Genomic DNA, 21,777 nt, shown 5'->3' with positions numbered 1-21,777 from the left:
ACTTAAATACATTAAAGGTTCTGTATATCTTCAGAAGATTTTTCACTTAAAAACTTAATTTCTAAATTCTTAGGTCTTAATATTCTTAATATTTCCAAATACTCTACATGATTTTTATTTTAATTTATATTATTTGACTATTTCTTCAATAATTTAATATTTAATACTTTAATTGATTAAAAACTCATTTTTCATAAGTAAAAGTCTCTTTAACATTAATACATTGGAATTTTTTTTAATTTTACAAATTTTAACAAATCAATAAATCATATTTTTAATATTAATTTATTTATTTCTAGCACTTACAGCGGTAGTCAAAAGTATGGAATAATTTTATGAAATTATTTTTATTAATATTAATCTCGGTTTACTGAAAATTCATTATATTGTTTTAAGAATCGTAACAAAACTGTCATTTCAATATTTTTTCCGTTTACATTTTAGAAATTGGACAAAATATGGAGTAATTTTTAAGTTTAAACATCGAAGTTTCCAGTGACTAAAGATGGGTAAAAACAAATATTTATTAGAGAAATTGGAAAAGCGAATAGTAAGTTTTCATAGTGATGGACAAAATTATGTCAAATTTCGCAGAAGAATTAGTCAAGGTATTGCATGTAGGGCAACGTGAAAATACGTATCAAGATGGGGTGTCCTCGAGAAACAAATCTAACAAAATCATTAAAGCAAATTAACTACGAAATATCCTAAGATTTCAGCACATTGTTATTGGAAGCCTGTTCCAATAACAATGTGAGACGTCGGTTATGTGAAGCCAAAATATTTTATATCTATGAAAAAACCTTATATATCCAAACAAAACCGTAAAATTCGAATGAAGTCTGTCAGAAATCATATGGACTGGACTCCACATATATGAAATTCAGTACTATGGAGCGATGAAATCAAGTATATGTTGTTTCGTTCAGATGGTAGGCAATATGAGAAGAGGCCAATTGAAACGAGACATGATTTTAAGTATCAAAAAAACATAGTTAAGTCGGTAGTGGAAACGTACTGATCCCATAGTACGAATTGAAGACAAAATGGATCGTTCTGTCTATAAAGATGTCTGGGCTAATCATTAGCTGCCCTTTGTGGAAAATAATTAGCCTGTATTTTGGAAGTTTCAGCAATATAACGATCCAAAACACACATCCAAGTTGTAAAAAATTGTTTTTTGTATCAGCTGGTGAATGTTCTCCATTCTATGGCTAGCACAGAGTCCGGATTTAAATCCAGTTGAACATCCATGACAGCATCTGGAATTAAGAATCCGACAAAATAAAAAGATCACCAATGAAGAGCGTTTGTGGCTAGTTATACAAGAAGAATGGGCAGACATTCCTTTGGAACTATATGGCAATCTTATCAAAGTTATCAAACAAAATGATTATGCTACCAAGTGTTAAATAAATAAACAATTTTCAAATTTGTTTCGGGTATAAGATATTATTCCATACTTATGTCCATGATAATTTTAATCGTATTTTAATGGAAAATTATTATTTTTTTCAACAATTCAACAATTCAATAGGTCTTCAAAATCCTCAATCATTACCCTTGGAGGCATCCTTTGAATATTTAAAATATTGTGACTTCATTTTTATTTATGTTAGGACCGAATAAATAAATAAACAATTACAGTAACACATAAATTTTATTATGAATAAAACAATACAAAAATATCTTGACGATATTATCGTTTATCTTCACTCCGATTGACCGAACGGATAAACGAATCTGCTTGAACTGTATGACTAGTGACTCAAAACGAACAAAATTTACATATTACACGTTTCCCAATTGTAATAAAATTTACAATGATCTACCTGAGATTGTTATTTTAGAAACTAGGGAAAGCAGCCGAGGAACATGCTATAGCTAGCGAAGAAACGTAAAGCGACAGGATAGGATCGTGAATTCAAAACCCCGAACAAAGTGATGAAATATGTTCCTCGCATCAAGCGCAACAGAAGAAATAAATAAATAATTTAATTAAATAAATATAAATAAATAATCTATAGTAGTGCTTGCGTTTGGCACGGACTTAACGATTAAAGTGCGATAGCCTAACGTATCTAAAAGTAACTAAATAAATTATACTTAAAGTTTAAAAATAAATTAATTATAGATATTGACGTTTTTTCGGTCAACCGAGCCAAGAGAAGTTGGGTTTGTTGTCCACTTTGGAGTATTCAGTTCCGACTGGTCTTTGATTGGCGTAAGCCAAATCCTGGGCAGTCTTTTTCTCGTCCTCTTCATCGTAGGCACGGCCCCAGTAACCTCCCTCAGGACCACTGCTGAAAATTATGACCAAAATATATAGTTGCCATAGTAGCGTTTTTATGAATTATATCAAAATTTAACATACCTTCACATTGTTAGATCGATTGGTAAGTACCCATTTAGTTTGTTAAAATATACAAATTAAAGATGAACACTGTTGGAGGTTTAACTTAATTAAACCGATAATGAAGATATATTCTGACAGTAGCTTAACCTTAATGTAAAATTATGCAGCTTCAACTTTTAGTACTGTGTTAATAATTCAGTTGGGTCAATACGTTATAAATATGAAAATGGAAATTCAGTGTTAGTAGTAAGCAATAACTAAGGTAGGATGAAGGTTAGAAATTAAGGAGAAGTGAGAAGAAATATTAATTATTTTTCTTTTATTATTATTTTTTCTTGATGACTTACAAAGTAATTGGTGCAAAAATTTTTTGTGCATTTTACAACCAGATTCAAAATCTTTGGCGAATTATTTGGCCTCAAAACAAATTTTTGGCATTCTATTTTCCACTAACTAAACAAATTTAAATAAAAATAATTAATAAATAAATAAATTAGGTATTAGTACAATGTACAGAGAGTTAGGCATTAAAAACAGGGAAAAACAACAAAGAAATTATTTTTAATTTACGCAGAAATAATGATTAGTGAGAAACAGTTCAGTGGTGATGTTTGACAGCATGATATCGATGCTTGTACCTGTGTCCCCAGTCATCCTCTCCTTCGTAATGATGTTGATGTTGGGCATGTTCGTAGTAGATAACTTTTTGTGGTGAATGTCCCTTTTTCAGGTCGATCCAGAATCTGGCGGCGTTCAATAATAATCCGGCCAAAGCGATCAACAGGAATTTCACTTGCAGGTGAGCATGGAAGAGCTTCAACAATGTACCAATTACGGCTTTTAAGGCACCGCCAAGTACCAAGAATTTGATCACGGAAATGAGTTTCTTAATCTTCTTCTTTTTCTCCTTCTTTCTGCCCTCTATAAATGTTTTGTAAATGGTCTTAGTCAATTTATATGCATCAGACATTTTTTAGTATATTTATAAATATTTGATTCAATTAAGGAAAGTTTTATAATTTGTTTTTTGCTTCATAAACAATACGTCAATACAAAAATTGGGTTAACAAGATGATTAATTATGTAAATAAATTAACGAACACCGAACGCATTTGGTTTCTCTTCTTTGATTAACGGTAAAACAGAAACTGAGATGTGGTCAGTGTCAAACATTTTTAGGTTTAATACTGTTGTTAACCTTATTATTATCTTCAAATATTGACTTTAGTGTTTAAATGTACCTAGTTAGCTTTCGTATCTACTAGATTAACATAAAATTGCACTTTATTCTGAAAAAAATTTAAAAGGAATTTATAAAATGCTAATCATGTAATTAATTACTTTGAAGCATTAAATGTACGAGTTGTCATACCAGATTTTGATTTAGGACAATAGAAACTATTAAAACTTGACTAAAAAGTGAATTTTACCAAACACTTTCGTTAGATGTCTTTTTAATTTACCTTCCATGGCGCGTCCCTTTTTGGTTTCTTTTTCCTCATCATTTTCATCGACCTCAGTTTCTTCTACTTCATCATCGTCGCCGGCTTCTTTGGCGCTTGGGAAAAGATTGCTGAGACCATCCTTCAACATGCCGGTCAGCTCTTCCAGCATTTTGGAAATGGTGTCGGCCAAAACGGAAGGCATCTGACTTTTGTCGGCACGCCCAGACGTAATGACCTCAGCATCAGCTTGAGCTGGAATTTACAAAACAAAAAAAAAATTACCATTTGTACAATCGGTATTCAAAGTGGGTAAAGATGACTCGGTACTTAATTAAAATTTGTACAATCATTGACATTGATTTATTTAAAAGAGAACAGCACCCACTCCCAAAATTCGAGGTTCTCACATTAATTTCGGCTCGGGTTTTTAAAAATCCAATCCACGGATGTGCCACTTGTGAATTTGTGATGGCATTCGAGTTACATATTTTTCGACCGCTATAGACATAAAACAGTTACTGGACGTACCGTGAATGGAAATCGCACCCGTCTGAGTTACTTACTCATCGTCGCCCCACGTTTTTTGAATGTATAAAACGCAATGGCTGACAGACGGTTCTTGCATTTTTTTTTTCGTACAGGAAGAAACGACGCGTTTGTGTCGTATTTCTTTCACTTGGTTTTACTGCGAAAAATGTAGAAATAACGTTTTGATCATGAGATTAAGTCGTTGGATGTTTTTATTGAATTGTAATTTAATGTTGGTTTACTATAACCGTAACGTCAATGAAATGCATGTACGACATGATATATTTCCCAGATGGTCGAGGCATAGTACAATTTTCTGATATCTTGTCGGTGGCTCAATTAAAAATGGCAAACGGGGACCGGTTTCCAATGCGGATCGAGTGTGTCTTCCGCTGGAAGGTGCTAAATGACGTCACGGAATACTTTTCCCGATACGGAAACCGAATTCTGTATCAGGTTTTGGTATTGCGATAATTAAACGACGTGTTCGTACGATATTTTAGCCTACTTCTGGTCAACTGGTACTTTTCTGATGAAGATAAATAATTTTATCTTAATTAACCCAAAAAGCTTATGTCGCTTTTATCTTTACGAAGCTAATATACAGTTTATATATATATTTAATTTATAGCTAAATATTTTTTTCGTAAAAGTGTTTTGACTTAATTTATTATAATTTAAAATTCATTTTACTAATTATATGTGTTCTAGATTTTAATTCATTTTTAAGTTATCTTATTTTAATTTTTATTTAAAAAGTATTTATAATAATATTAAGCTATTATAAATGTGTATTCGCTACGTATTAATTCTTAAAAATAGTCATAGTTAATAATGAAATTACTAGTAAAGACTATTATTTTAATTTTTATTTGAATTTATCATAAGGATAGGCAACCCAGATAACATGTAAAGCTCTATACTGTGGTCATAAAGTTTTCCTTTCATAATTAATGGTTGTGTTGTTGTTTTTATTCATTTTTTACTGCTAGTTCTCTCATAATTTATTACCAAGTTCATGTAATTTGCACTTTTTATTTTAATACTGTATATTATTTTTAAGAATTGAAAGAGAAGTGTTATTTGACAATTAGTATAAGTAATATCACATTATGTTTTATTTATTATTGTAATTTGTATTAACATCAATTTAATATTTCTAAACGAAATTTAATATTTTAATTAGCACTAGTTGTGTTTATATAAAGTAATTTACAGTTTTGTTTAAAATTTATGAAATTTTTTACCTCTATGTAAACTTTAGCGGTGTCAGTGGAAATCTTGAGAGATCATCAATGGACGATAATGCTCAAGTGACTAATTAATCTCGCAATAAAGTGGACGAAGAAGAGTCACGTTGGACAGGTTTTGAATACTTGAGAGAATAAATACCCCAACGTAATTAAACAAAAATTCATCGAGTTCCGAGAACACGCAAAGTATGTCGGTCCGAGGTTGTGACGAATCTAGAAACTGTGATTCTGTTAGATCTTAAGAGTCTGGATAAAAATTGACGTTGTCGGTGGCTCACTCACCATCAGCCCGTGTAATTCTGATCATTAAATACGTGCGAATTGTGCATGTAATTATAATAATTGTTATACGCATAACTATTATTGTTAATAAGCTTTTAGACGTATAATCATTCCCGGTAATTAACCAGATATTTAAAATGAAAATTCCTACCAACATAATCGTTACGTTCTGATTCGGACAACAATTATATGAGGATGCACACAAAACTGCACATTTCCTCTCCACACCTATACCCATAAACTAAGTCACCAACACTAGGAAAACACCATGTGTTATTGTTACTGTCATTTAATCGGGGTAAAGCACAGATGATTTGCATTTTATTGGTCCGTTAATTACTGTTACATTTAATTAATGTTGATTTGTAGGTCTACGGAAACCATTCGTACCATTGTAATTATTGGATCACTTTCCGTTTTAATATTAAAAGTGGCACGGCCAGAACAAGATTTTCCAGTGTAAGTGTCCGATACACATTAAAAAGAAAGTCTGTACTATATTGTCTTTTTGGTGTTGCTCAATTACTATGCAATGCGGTGCGACGAGTGAAAATAATCAGTAGGTACGTAATTCGATTTCTTATGCTCGTTTATTTATGGATTGGACGGCAGGAAATGGAATTTATACATTAACATCTGTATCAGAAATGGAAATTTGTCTTCGACCTGTGCCTGGTGGTACAGTTTTTGGGAAATTTAAGTACTTTGTCGCAGTACGACCGATTTATCTCATCAATTTAGTTGTTGTTTTGAAATTTTGGAGGAACCAGGTTTTTTTCCATCGAATTAACAGGCGCTAAATCACCATTTGTTATTGAGGACGATCGTGACCACATTTTGAATTATTATTCTTTTCTTTTCGTGTATGTTTTTTTTTTTCCGGTTCTCTCTGTTAATTACGCGGAGGTCGCATAAATTCGGCGGTATCTCCAGGTTCCCATATGTAATCGATTCGAAAATATTCAGGTCTTGGGATGTCGCACCGGTGGAAACTGGCACAAGTTGAAAAGCGAACGTCCGAAGAACCATGTGGTGTTTGTCTAAAAGAAATGTGTGCTAAGCATTTCTTATCTTAATATTTCGTTATTTGTCACATTTTTATAAAATTTGCCTCCGCTGAATGGTACGAGCGGTTCATGAGTTCGTCGTTAATGACTGTTTAAAGAATAAATTAGTGTCCACCGGCAAGAAGAGCTCAGAAGTAACATACCTTAATTAGCATTAATAAAAACTGTTTGCATAACAGTACTCTTATGTCTGGATTATTTAAATACGCACATAATAGAAATGAGTTTATGTAAACCAACGTGAGTCCAGTATTGGCCATTATTACAGAGGATAATGTATTTATTTATTCTTCGCTGTTGTGACCATCAGTCACACAACATAAATTTAAAGAAAGAATCAATGCATGTCTTTTATGAACTAATTTTAATTAAAAAGGATCCCTATCATTTATTTTAAACAGAAAATTCATTTAATGTTGTTAGAAAACAACTTTTTATTTATCTATTTATTTATTTTTATTGTTGACTATTTTTGACCTTAATCTCTCTCAAATTGAAATCTCATTGGTTTAATGTGAATGCAATTCATTTTATAATTGGGTGATTTCAAATATTACTAGATGAGAATGATGAAAATTGTTTAGTAGGTACAGGATGATAGTTATATTAACAAATATCTAGTACAATAAGATAATTTCTCTCAACATTATTATTTTTCAAGTGTGAAAGTTAGTACAATAATATTATAACCAAAGCATCTAATTGTACTGCTAATCTTCTTTATGAGTTTATAAAATTTGCAACTTGTTTTTAATAATAAAGATGAATTACAAAATATTTAGTAATTAATCATACAGCAAGGTAAAAATTAATTAAAAAATAAAATTATCATTTCACACCTGAATTTTCAATTTTGTACGATGAACACTAGGGCCATAAAATGTATGGGTTTGGCTGCAATTTAGTTACTTTCTTAACAGTAAATAATTTTCATTCGTTTTATTGTTTTTGTGCAGCAACATTAGAAAATTTTCATTGCGTACACCGACGTAATTATATAAATTTTATCCGATTAATGGACATTTCTGTCAGAATTATCTACAATTTTAATGAAATATATCTATGGGTATGCAACTGATATCCTTATGTAATGCCCCGTTATCATAATTTTCTCCTGTAGTCATTTCTTTACGAACGTTTAGTGAAATTCAAAGACCGTACAGTTAGAATATCTGTCTTTCTCGTTATGTCAGTGCAACCAATTACAAAATCCATTAATTGCGTCAATTAAAATATGTATTCATGCAGTCATGCAGCCATTCATGATTTGCATTTTGTTATCCCATTGTGAAAACAAGAAAATATTAAGTGCCTCGTCCATAAAAATATGTTTCTTAAGATTACTCAGCATATTTGGACATTTTAATAATTATAGTAATAATTTATTTTAACGTGCCTTAGTCAACGTCCAGTTAAACAATCTTAACTTAATGGCTATGAATCATTTTCTCAAATATTTACTTTAATTCCAAAAAAATCCTACTACATATTTATTAGGCAGTCAAATTTAAATAAGTTCTTTTACCATATGCAAATTAAATATCCCATAATGTGTTACTTTGGTGTAAATTTAAATACCTTCAATAAAATTATCACGTGTGTCCCACATAGTGACCACCCATGTCATAAAGCACATTTAACGACACTTTGTCAATTATTGTCAAAAGAAAATGAATGAAAGAATTTCGTGCCGATAAGGAAGGAAAAACAATCATTACGTCTTTTATGTTTGGCTCTTAACAACAATTAAATGTTAACTTTTATTTTATTGTAAATATTGAAAAAGTTAAAAATTTTACATAAAAAATAGAATCACAAAAAATTTCATAATCTGTTTTTAAATGGCCCAGTCTAAATATCATTTAAAAGTTATTTATTTATTGTTATTGAGATGGTGTAAATGTAAACGAAGTTTTGGAGTATAATTTAATAAATTCTCGATAATAATATATATTTTTTATCTTAAATTTTCCAAATCTAGTTTTTAAATATATCAAATATCTTTATGTATTATAAAAACAAATTTTATGGTAAAAAAATATAAAGACCACAAGAAAGATTTAATGTTTATTTGTATTTGTTTGTATTTTTTATAAACATTAAGTCAAAAATATAAATTTTAATAGTATTATAAAACGAAGTTTATTTAATATCTTTTAATATTTTTGAATGTGCTTTAAGATAATTTCAAAGGTATTTTTCAAATTTACTTTACACAATATTTTTTTCAAAAAATTAATAACAAAACATACCTAAAAGTTCCTGTCGTCGATCCGCCAGATAATCGTCCGCCTTATCGAACAGACACGAAACATCGTACTTCACAGCACACGGTATGAAGTCCCTTAACGTGACCTTTGTGCGTGCATTTTCCTGCGTCACATTTTCCTTCACTTGCTCACAACCGACCACAGCGATTCCAGCCAGTACGACGCAAACGACCAGTTTGTAATCCATTTTGTTTTATTTTGAACCCCAAAAAAAAAAATAAAGTCGCAAGGTGCACAAAACCACAAAATTAAAAAAAAATAATTGGTTAGCCGAAAGACGAACACACGGAAATATTGTCCGTTCGGTACACCAGGAAGAACAACGTGCCTATCACCTTGAACTTCGAAGCATATCTGAAGGCCATTTACGAAGAGGAGAAGCATTTATACTCAAGAGAGATCATCGCAGCCCATGCTGGTGGTTCACTTTGTCGAATGTGGAACAGCTTGTCTGGTAATCGGCCGTCGTTGTTTCACTGCTGATACAGTTCTCGCACGGTTAACAATCAAAAGCATCAAATTATTGTTTTAATTTTTTAATTGTTATTTTTTATTTTTCAGATAATTTCAAATATTTAAAAATTAAAAAAATAAAATTTTGTTTTATAAAAAATATTAATATTTTTTTAATTTTTTAACTATTAAAATATGAGCTTTTTTAATTAAATTATTTGCATTATATATATGCTGCTATAAAAAAAGTAGCAGTTCTTTTGCAAATATTCTTTTTTTAATTTTTAACAATTAAAAGTATGATCTTTTTTAATGAAATTATTTGCATATTTTATTATATTTTTTATTTGTCACAAGCAATAATATTAATAATATTGATTTAATTTAAAACATGTTAGTTTTAATAATTAACATTTTAGTATTAATCATAATATTGTAATTAAAAAATTACTTTTATTATTATTATTTATATACTATAATAGAAGTAGCAGTTATTTTGTAAATAATTTGAATAACAATATATGATAAAAATTTATTGTTAAATTTAGGAATAATATCTTTACAATTAAGAAAATGTCAAATTCAGTTAATTAAAAATATTTAAAAAATGTAATTTTATTTAAACATTAATAATAATATATTTTTTTATTTAAAACATTCTGAAGAACAATATTGGACAAAAATTTAATATTAAAATTTAAAAATATACATTAAATTATGATAATATTGTACATCTAACAAAATAAATATATTGTAATATTCTTTATAATTAAAAAAAAAAACATATAAACATGTATTTTTTATTTTTCAATATTTTCAAATAATTTCAATTATTCAAAAATTGAAAAAAAATTGTTCTATCAGAAATAATAATATTAATTTAATTATTTTTTAAATTTTCCAAAACATTTTATTTTTAATTGTTTTTTGATATAAATTATCTAAAATTTATTGTTTAAATTTAGAAATAAGCATTCAGTTAAGATAAAATTTTTAATATCTTCAATCATTTTGAAATATTCAAAAATTAAAAAAAAAAATAAAATAATATATAATAAAAAATTTAATCAAAAATAATATTAATATATATTTTTTTTAAATTTAAATCATTTTAATTTTAATAGTTAAAAAAGAGTTTTTTCTTTTAATAAAATTATTAACATAATATAAAAATTATAAATATATATAAATAATTATTTTATAAAAAATCTAAATAACAATAGAATTTATTGTTAATATTTAGAAATACATGAATATAACATTTAACAAAATAAATGTATCGTAATATTCCTTAAAATTAAAAAAAAAAATAAACAAAAAAAAATGAATTGTTGTTGTAAGAAAAATAACAATATTAATAATAATATATTTTTTAAAATTTAAAATACAATATTTATTTATTTACTATTTTTTATATATTTATATTTTATTTTTAGTAAATTATATGAATTACAACAATAATATAAAAATAATATTAATGAATATTGAAAAATTAAATTTAAAATATTTTATTTTTAACAAGTGAAAAATTGAGTGTATAGAATTAATAATTTTTGTGATACAAGTAGTAGCGATTTTGTACATATCTGAATAATAATAATATTAGACAAAAAGTCATAGCTGATAAATGTTAGAAATAAAGAATTAAATTATGATAATATTCTGTAAGCACATTTAACAAACAAATTATACTGAACAAAAATGAGTAAAACAATAAATAAAATAAATTAAATAATAATAGTAATAGTAATGTTTTATTAATTTAATTTTTTATTTTATAAAATAACCTGACATATTGCGTCTAAGCTGAGTAGAATTTGTTCCATTTTAAAACTGATACTTAAATATTTTTTGAAAAATAGTCTTATTTAGTAATTAAAAAAGAGATTTTCCACCGTATGTAACTGTAGGTTGAGTATATTTATGATTTGATAGTGTGCCCCGCGGACATCGTACGCATTATGTACCATCGGAATTAAACAAACAAAATTTTGATTCATCACACCAACAAACCGTATTCCCATCGTGTTTGATCTAGTGAACGTGTTGCCGTGCAAGTACTAATCGGGCTAGGCGATTTTTCTATGAAAGTAAGAGTTTTTTAGCGGGTCTTCGTGCAAACAATGTTTCTTCCGCTGACCACCTTCTCATTGTACTATAACAGACACCGAAAACTCCCAAAGTTTCTAATTCGGCTTATAACTGGTTTGACGACGAGTAAGGTAAGGTTTGTCGGAACATATCAGTTTCAGCTGTCGTATTTATTATTCATTCGTTTGGGACGTCCTGATTTTAGTTCGTTTTCGATTGAACCTGTTTTTCTTCACGTCGTTCGAGTATTGCCCAAGTCGATTGAATTTATTCGGTTTGGAAACGACGAACAATATCGGTTTGTCGATCTTCCTAACAATACGATGCCTAAGGTCAGTGGAAATTTTAATTTTAGGCAGCATTTCCAATATTTACAATCGCTGCATATTACAGTCGTGTACACATTTATATGAATGACCTGATTTAAAACTTATATTTTTTTGTCTATGTTGATGTTTTATTTTACTTGCGATTAAACATGGCATACCTCTTATTCCGTTTGTTTCACCAAGGGATGAATTTGAAAATATTAAAATAAAAATTATTTGTAAACACAAAATATTTTCTTATTATTTATGAAGAATTTGTAATTTGTTTTGAAAACAAATATTTGTTTTCTTTAGGTAACAGTTAAACAAAAGCCACTTTTCGATAAAAAACTGTTTTTATTGAAATAATATTTTATAACAACCAATTTTTAGCAAACTCTTTAATAAATAATAAACATTAGTTTTATGTCTGTATTTATACTAAGAAAATTGTACATTCCATAATTGTGAGCACTCGTGCGTCTTGTCAGTTTAATTAATAATGTTATAATGTACGGGAAAAAATGTAGGTGCAATCAACAAAGCTACTTGTTTAAAATTTTCTGTGTCAAATGATTTAATTTGTGACTCACAAAATTCTTCAGAATGTAAACAGAAGAATTTAAATTGAAATTTTCTAAAATTTGCATAATTAATAAGTTTTATTTCTAATATTTATACCTACATATATATATTTCATTTAGAAATTTGGAAAGAAATATATATTATGAAAAATTAAAATTTATGATTCATTTTAAATAACTATACGTTGGTTTGAGGAAATATTAGTTCTTTCCAATTCTTGTACCAATTATTTTTTTTTATAAAATGATTTAGTTTGATTTGATTCACCACAGAAATAGCACATTTAATTATATTTGCGTTTTGTGGCACTAATTAACAATACTCTTAATAGTATGAATTTATATTTACTCAATTGAAAATACAATAAAAAACGTTCTAACGAAAAAACAAATCCTTCTATAGACAGACGGACAAATTGGAAGAATCACTAAACAAAACCTCTTTTGTCTTCTAAGCAAATAAGAAAATGAAATAATTGAATAATTGATTTAAATAAAATGAATTAATTGAGTACTTTGGGATGATGAATCCTAGTTCAATATAATAGGATTAGATTGTAAACAGTTGTCTTTCAAATAAAAGTTTGGACCTTAAATGCATCTTTGAAACACTGTAGAGGAAATATTATTGTTTGATTTCCTTTTCTTGGCATGGTAAGATACCATTACAGAAAATTCTTAATAAAATTGTCCCTTTCATGTATAGAAATAACATGCGAGATCTAATTGAACCATTTGCTAACGATAATTTATTAGTTACATGGATTGTTATGCATGATAATGATCCGAAGCTTGTGTTCAAAATTGGACAAATATCTGATTAAGCGTTGTCTGATGTCTATTTTTATAATAAAAAAATTATAGCTCCCACAATAGTGTGCACTCGTGCATCTAATCAATTCAATTAATAAAATTCGTCAGTGCAGAAAATATGTAGGTACAAAGAAGAATGATGCTTGTTTCAAATTTTTCTGTGTCAACTGATTTAACTTGTGACTCATAATATTCTCCAGAATATAAAAGAATATTTATATTTAAATTTTCTAAAATTTACATAAATAACGAGATTTGTTTCTAATATTTATACCTACATATTTTCTTCAAATAGAAAATGAGGCAGAAGTATGTATTATAAAAAATCTATAATTTATATGTTTTTTACAATTTTTATTAACATTACGTATATTTAAAATAAGAAATAAATAAGTAAATTAATTTTCATTGTCTAATTAAACTAAACTGTTAAAATAGTATTAATTTACTATTGCAGTTTTATATTGTATTATAAAAACTATTATATTTTTATTTTACAATATATTAGATATATTTTTCTTTTTTCTTTTCTTTCTTTTTTTTAAGTATGTTTAAGTATTTCAAACAAGTATTTACTTAGTTTTTGTCACAATTTATTTTATTTAGTAATTTATACTAAATGTTTAACATGCCTAGAGTACGAAGAAGAAATAATTTTAACCAATTGAACGAGATTGATAGAGATAGAATAGTGGGCCAGGATGAAGCAGAATTTTTTTTTTTTTGAGAAATAGCACGGCGTTTGAACAGAAATGTAAGTATTGTAAAAAGATATTGACAGTCATGAAGTGAAGAGGGCAGAAGAGGCAGAGCAAGAGGTTCCGGAAGACCTAGAGCTACCACAGAGCCAGAACGCGGATGAGTACAGATTAATTTTTTGCTGATGAAGGTAGGCCAATTGGTATTCGATCTATTTACCTCCATATAAGGTCTTTTGGCCTTTGATGTGGAGAGTCATGTTCATAACACTATGGGTTTAATGGTATGGGGTGCTATTGCTTATGGTATGTGGATGAGGTTTTGGAGCCTTATCTTCATTTCTACATAAAAAGGTATCTTTAACTAATTTTTCAGCAAGATAATGCCCATCCACATATTGCCAGGAATACATTAAACTTTCTATAAGCCTCCCATGTGAATTTAGTACCTTGGCCAACCAAATCTTCAGATCTTTCCCCAATCGGACATGTATGTGACATGAAGGGGCGACGCTTAAGGAATTTAGAGCACTCTCCATGGCCTCTTAATGGACTGAGAGGTCAGATTCAGTTCATGTGGGATAAGGTACCACAAGAAAATGTCGATAATCTTATTAGATCGATGCCACGACTCGTCAATGAGTGTCTTAATCAAAGAAAGGGTCCGACCCATTATCAGCTTCTGATAATTTAAGTTATAAGATTTTTGATTAACTTTTTAATCAATTATTATTCTGTAATAGGTGTAATATTTTTCTAAAATCAATAAGTTAATTATATCTATTTAATCTATTTTTTAATGATTTATGTGTCTTATTCAGTGAATATTATCCTAAGCAAGTCAAAATTAAATTTGGGATCAAACGAATCCAACTAATTTCTGCATGTCCCATTTCTTTCAGGCTGGGTCTAATTTTAGTTAAGATAAGGTTTGTTTTTTTTTTGACATCGAATTATCCAATTTAAGTTTTTTTAAACTCGGACAAATTTTCTCATAGTTACCAGTCGGTTTCTTAATAATACGAGAAACGATCGACTTAGCCATCTCTTCTTGTTTTTCTCGATCTTGGTAACGCTGAAGCATAATTTTTTTACAATTTCACTTTGATTAATGATTAAATAATTATAATAAGCAAAAGACCGTTAATAAATACTTGATTTAAATTTACAGAGAGCAATAAAAGACCATAAAGTAAAAAATGCCTATAATTTTGTGCACTGAAAAATAAAAAAGTACTCAATTGTTTGAAGAATAAAATTAAAGTGACTAACTCACAGCAAATGCAACAATAACAGAAAAAACAATAAACATTTTAGGTACTGGCATTTAATTAGTACAGATCATATTTTTACTGTATTTTAGGCGACTACTGTATATATAATATAAAACTGGCAATAATAAATAAATGAAACAAACATTAAATTTGTTATACAACAAACCAACGTATATATGAAAAAATCTGGCGCCATACATCATATTTTTCTGTCACTTATAAACCTTTCACCGATAATTACAAATAAAAACACCCGAGAAAGAGTAAGCAAACACCTCAAATAAAAACGAGATTCGGTACACACTGCCATGTGTTTGGAAAGTTATTTCCGCAAAACAGAAAGAAGATATTTGTCATCTGATTACGGACGTATTTATAACTTCTTTAATATACTACTGTGTATTTAAACAGAACATTTAAAATATTATTTAAATATTTTATTATTATTACGGTTTAGTTTTAGAAAAAGTAGCTTTTAATAATTTTAATTACAATGTACAAACGAACAATTCACATAAAATTAATAATTCATTAAAATTTATTAACGCAATGAGGTCTCAGCTATATAAAACAAATAATAAACATCTACATGGTTTTAAATAACGAATTATGTTTACTAGTTGAGTCTTGGTAATTTGTCATAAAACAATATTAACTGAACACTTAAATATTGTAAAAACAATATAAAATAATCAATTAATAGGCGTGTATTTACGGTAAGTATGCCGAATATTAATATCCTAAAGGCTCATTTAAATAAAATAAACGCCTTAATACATAAAAATGACATAATGAAAAAAATTTACATAAAATTTAATAATAATGTCTTTGAAAACTATGTCAATGAATTCAAAATTTTCTACATATTAGCGACTGGTGTTCCATTAAATTGATCACCGCCCAAACAACCATACTCTACGCTGAGCCTACATTATTCTAATTTTTTTTGTTTTGTTTTCGTACGTTTATTCCGAGACGAATTAAGTAAAATCGTAAATTGGCGCAGCAATAATAAACACGTCTTATTTCGTTCGTTAATGTTCACGTTCAGTTCCACTTTTGTTTTAATAATTGTGGATGTGCAATCATTAGGAAAAAAAAGTGAAAATCAGTAACAGTAGCAGGTAATATTGGCCAAAATTAAGCAATTTTATGTCCATTTTAAACCCGCTTTCTTTACACAGTTTCAATGAAATTTCCATAACTCAACACAATTAAAACGTTCTTTCGCGCAATAAATAAACTTTATTTTACATGTAGACCATTTGACAATCCTGTTGTTTGTTTTCGTTTAAAAATTAACAAGCTATGACACTGGTTTTCGTTGTAGAAAATGACTCGTTTAACCCAAATTTTTAAACGTGTGTGAATGGATAAAAACTTTCATCGCACATCCGTAAACGATTCCCGCGGTGGGTATCTGTATTTTCATCGAAATCGTACAGCTGTGATTAAGCTTATTAATTATTTTAATTGTCTCTTTAAGTTTACCGTTCGACATCGGAAACTTCGATGGGAGGTTACAACAGAAACCGGCAGTCTGCTAACACACTATAGGCGGGTAACAAAATAGTCCAAACAAAGTTGTTGAATGATAACAAAAAATAAGAGATAATTCTTTCAGTTCCGTATGTAAACAAATAGAGTAAAATTATCTCACCCCGCTTTTAAAGTTCTCGAGACGGATATTTTTACCCGACCCGCTTATAGTGTGCTAACTTGAAAAAAAAAACTTAATCGTGTTTTAAATTTTGTATTGTATTCTAATTAATTAGAAATTATATTAAAAAAATTCATGAATAAACGGATGATTTTAAAAGAGTTTTTAATCGATAATTGGCATTTTTTTGTGCTGTACTTTGTGGTCAAATGTGAAAATTATCGCCCATATCTCTGAAAGTATTAATTGAATAAGTAGAGAGGGAACAATATTCTAATTAAGTTACACAGAAAAAAATAACTTAAAATATTTCGATGAAGGGTTGCAACAGAAACCTGCAGACTACTAATTTAAAGAAAAATATCATGAAATAAATGGATGATTTTAAAGGTGTCCTTAATTGAAAATGACAATTTTTTTGATGACAGTTTTTTTGTAGTATACTAAGTGGTCAAATGTGAATTATGGCCCACATCACAGAAACTACTAATCGAATAATTAAAAGGCAGAAAAAAAAATTAAATTACACTTAAAAATATTTCGATGGAAGTTTAATAACAGACAACCGCTGACTACTAACTTGAAAAAAGAACATATTCGTGTTTTAAATTTAATTAATAAGAAATTATATTTAAAAAGAAATGTCATGAATAAATTGATTATTTTAAATGTGTCCTTAATCGATAATGATAATTTTTCTGATTACACTTTTTTGTAGTGTACTGGTGGTCAAATGAGAAGATTATCGCCCACATTTCAGAAATTACTAACTGAATAAGTAGAGGGAGAACAAAAATTATGATTAAGTTACACTGAAAAAAATTAACTTAAAAATATTTCGACGGGAGGTAACAATAGAAAGTTGCAGGCTACTAATTAAAAAAATATATATTCGTCGAAATATTTTTAAGTTAATTTTTTTCAATGTGGTCGGTAATCTTCACATTTGAGCACCCAGTACATTACAAGGAAACTGTAATCGGAAAATTGTCATTATCAATTAAATACACCTTAAAAAACATCCATTTATTCATGACATTTTTTAAAACATATTTTTTTGTTAATTAGAATACAATATAAAATTTGTTGAATATGTTTTTTCTTTTTCAAGTAGTGTGCGATTTCTGTCATTATCTCTCGTCGAAATTTTTTTCTATGTAACTTATTTATAATATTTTTGTCTCTTTTTATTTATTCAATTAATAGTTTCTGAGAGGTGGGCGATAATCTTCACATTTGATCACCCAGTATACAACAAAAAACTATAGTCAGTTACATCTTCCAATTATTCATAAAAATTTTTGAATTGAAGATTATCGCCCACATCTCAGAAACTACTAACTGAATAAGGGAAAGAAAAATGTATTATAATTAAGTTACACTGAAAAAAATTAACTTAAAAATATTTCGACGGGAGGTAACAACAGAAACCCGCAGACTACTTGAAAAAGAAAAAGCATATTAAATAAATTTTATATTGTATTCTAATTAACAAAAAAATATGTTTTAAAAAAATGTCATGAATAAATGAATAATTTTAAAAGTGTTTTTAATTGATAATGACAATAAGAATATAGAGAAAAAAAATATTATAATTAAGTTACGCTGAAAAAAATTTTCTTAAAATATTTATATATTAACTTGAAACAGAATAAAACATATTCGTGTTTTAAATTTTATTGTATTATTCTATTGTTCTAATTAATAAGAAATATTTAAAAAAAGTCATGAATAAATGGATGGTTTTAAGGGTGTCCTTAATTGATAGTGACAATTTTTCTGATTACAGTTTTTTTGTAGTGTACTGTATGGTCAAATGCAAAGATTTTCGCCCACATCTCAGAAACTACTAATTGAATGAGCAGAGAGAGAGAGAAAAAAAATATAATTAAGTTACACTAAAAAAAATAATTTAAAAGTATTTTAAAGATTCTAAGAATACCTGACGCCACTGACTAATATAAACAAAAATTTTCCTTTCTAATTTAATAATTAAAAGCTCACTTAAGATATTTAATTATTCACTGTGAGAAAATGACCCGTATTTTTTATTATAATCTTTTTACCGTTTATCTTAAAATAAAATGACAATAACACGTTAAACAATGAAACAGATAAAGCTAGATACATTAGCAACTTGTATTATATATATTATGAGCTCTATTGCTTAAATTGGACGCCAGTATCTATAATGCTTATAGTTTTCTTTTGTTATTATACTGTCTACTATGCAATTGGTCAAACTAATTTTATTCTTTAAAAAATTACGTAATTTTCTATTTTTCTATAGACAAAATTATAGCAACATTTTACCTAATGCTCTTTCATTGCTCTCTTTAAGTTGATTATTTGCTAGCGGTCTTTTGTTTATTATAATTATTGAATCTTTGATCGAAATGAAACTGTAAGAAAAAATATAATTCAGCGTTACCAGTGGCGAGACAAACAAGAAAAGATGGCTAGAAGTTTACGGCTAAATCATTCCTGAATGCTAAATGATGGTTCTGTTTACCTACAACCTACAGTGACAAAACTACACAAAAAGTTTGTTATATCCACAGTGAAACATGGTGGCGGATCTATACCACCTACTATGCTTCAATTCTTCGGGCGTAGATCGGGCGTAGAGACTAATTTATGTACAAGGATATATTAAACAACAATTTGAAGAAATGATACTCTTAATAAATATATTTCATCATGAAAATGTTCTTAATCACAAATACAAAATTGTGAGGGATTGGTTAAAAGCCTAAAGCATCAATGTTTTATATTGCCAGTCCCAATCTCCAGAGAAAACATCAGACTTATAACCACTTGATAGATATCATTATTGATTGTAAAACAGACATAAACATAATCGCCCACATTTCAGATTTAGAGAAAGAGAGACTCACACAGAATGGATTCAAATATCTCAAAATGATATTGACTTTATTTTATCTATGCCCAACAGATGTAAATAATCTATATTAAAATTATTTTTGGTGATTTTAAAATGCATTTCCTATTATGTCAAAAACTAGTTATGTAATGGTTAAGGCTTTCTTGACCATTGTTTAAGTATCTATATTTGTTTACGATTGTTATAATTATTTCTTAACGTTAGCAAGAGTGGCTAGCATCTTCAGAGGTCTGAACTATATTCGAATTAACTCTTTTATGTTTACATTTTAAATTTAACAAATTTTACTTTAATGTGGTTTAAACAATCAATGATATAATGTTAAATTTCGCTTTTTATTTAAAGGTTCAAAAATTACACAAGAAAATCAAGTACAAAAATCAAAAGTTGGTGAAAGTCGAATTTTAATATATTTTTATTGTTAATGATATAAATAAAATTATAAATATAACATTAAATTAGTAGTTCTTGATATATGGCCTCATTTATTTGACCATCTGGTAAAATTTATTAAAATCCCCTTAATTAAATATTTAAATTAATAAAAAACAATAAATTTTCATAATCTTTCATGTACAGAAGTACTTCTAATTTCACTATTGTGTATTTAACACCAAAAAATAATAAAAAATATTTTTCAACAACAATAATATTAAGTTAATATTAACGAAAATGAAACCAAGTTGTGAGAGTTATCTAACAATCGATTAATATGTTATGGAAAGTTGCGGTAAACTTTTTAGCACCATATTCATTATGACGGGCATACATTTTTTATCGATTACATTCACGACCTCATTTGTAAGCCGGGCTGATGTTTATGTCTTGAAACGTAGTTTTTTTTTAATTAGATTATTAATTGGATTATGCATGATGAACTAGATGCTGTCACATATTCATTCATTAAATGAAATGAAATAGATGGCCGAAGACTTACTTGGTACTTAATGGTTGTTATCACAGAATATTTGCAAATTGTTTGTAGAAGTTCTAGGCTACGTAAAATTATTGTTCCAGTGACATACTGGTAAGTGGTAACGAGTTGTTAAATATTAGAATTAAAAACAACTGGACGGAAGATGAACTAATATTGATACAAGAATGCAAAAAGTCTTCATTATCACTAATGGCAACTTTCTCCAGTTAACGGATAATATAATATGAATTCAGTTCGTTTTCCGTCATTAAATTTATTTTATCGATTGGATCCCATGAGAGGTTGAACATGTCATCAAAAAAATTAATGACATTACTCATCAAAAGTTCAGCCCAATTAAATTGTTGCGAGAATAGAAAAAGGACCAATTAACTCTTAAATACGTATTTAAACTCGCAATACGAACATTACCGTGCTGAAAAGCCCATATTTTAAAGTAGAAATCGTTGTGCACATCCTGTTTTTTTGGATCAATATCGTTTAGTACTATTTATTCGAGAAAACACAATGCGGTATGTGATTCTATCACATAAGTCAGCTATCTTCATGATTAGAAGTTTAAGATTACAATTTTTAATTCCTGCTTTCTAAATTTTACAACTTTTCCCAGGACTTTATCGGACACGATTCTGTCCACTTTCGGATTCTTTTGTGGAACTTATGGATTGTATGTGTTTCGTTTATCCTATTTAGTTTAGTAATTGTTTAGTCAAGTCTCTCAAACGGTGTGATAATAAAGTGAGCAAACAACTGTGTTGGTAATTTTCAATACTGCAGGAAATTGACTGTATGTTTACATTTAATTAATATGTAATAAAGGATAACTGTTTTCTGGGTGAAGAAAACAACGTTT

At 28.1% G+C, this 21,777-nt stretch overlaps 1 protein-coding gene across 2 annotated transcripts; it reads right to left on the bottom strand.

The window, feature by feature from the left end:
* Positions 1-1,691: 1,691 nt before the first annotated feature.
* On the bottom strand, positions 1,692-9,590 carry LOC109597444 (uncharacterized). Of its 2 annotated transcripts, none has more exons than XM_020013129.2 (4): positions 9,184-9,590; positions 3,820-4,053; positions 2,995-3,277; positions 1,692-2,303 (listed from the first exon to the last, which is right to left on the bottom strand). In XM_020013129.2, the coding sequence occupies exons 1-4, from the start codon at positions 9,386-9,388 to the stop codon at positions 2,153-2,155; spliced, it is 873 nt and encodes a 290-aa protein (XP_019868688.2). In that variant the 5' UTR covers positions 9,389-9,590; the 3' UTR covers positions 1,692-2,152. The 2 variants fall into 2 exon arrangements, with proteins under 2 accessions (XP_019868688.2, XP_019868689.2); XM_020013130.2 differs by having other exon boundaries at positions 1,692-2,300.
* Positions 9,591-21,777: the final 12,187 nt, after the last annotated feature.

This window comes from Aethina tumida, chromosome 1 (genome assembly GCF_024364675.1).
Source record: "Aethina tumida isolate Nest 87 chromosome 1, icAetTumi1.1, whole genome shotgun sequence".
Taxonomy (NCBI): Eukaryota; Metazoa; Arthropoda; class Insecta; order Coleoptera; family Nitidulidae; genus Aethina; species Aethina tumida.
This window is presented reverse-complemented; position numbering and strand designations above follow the sequence as displayed.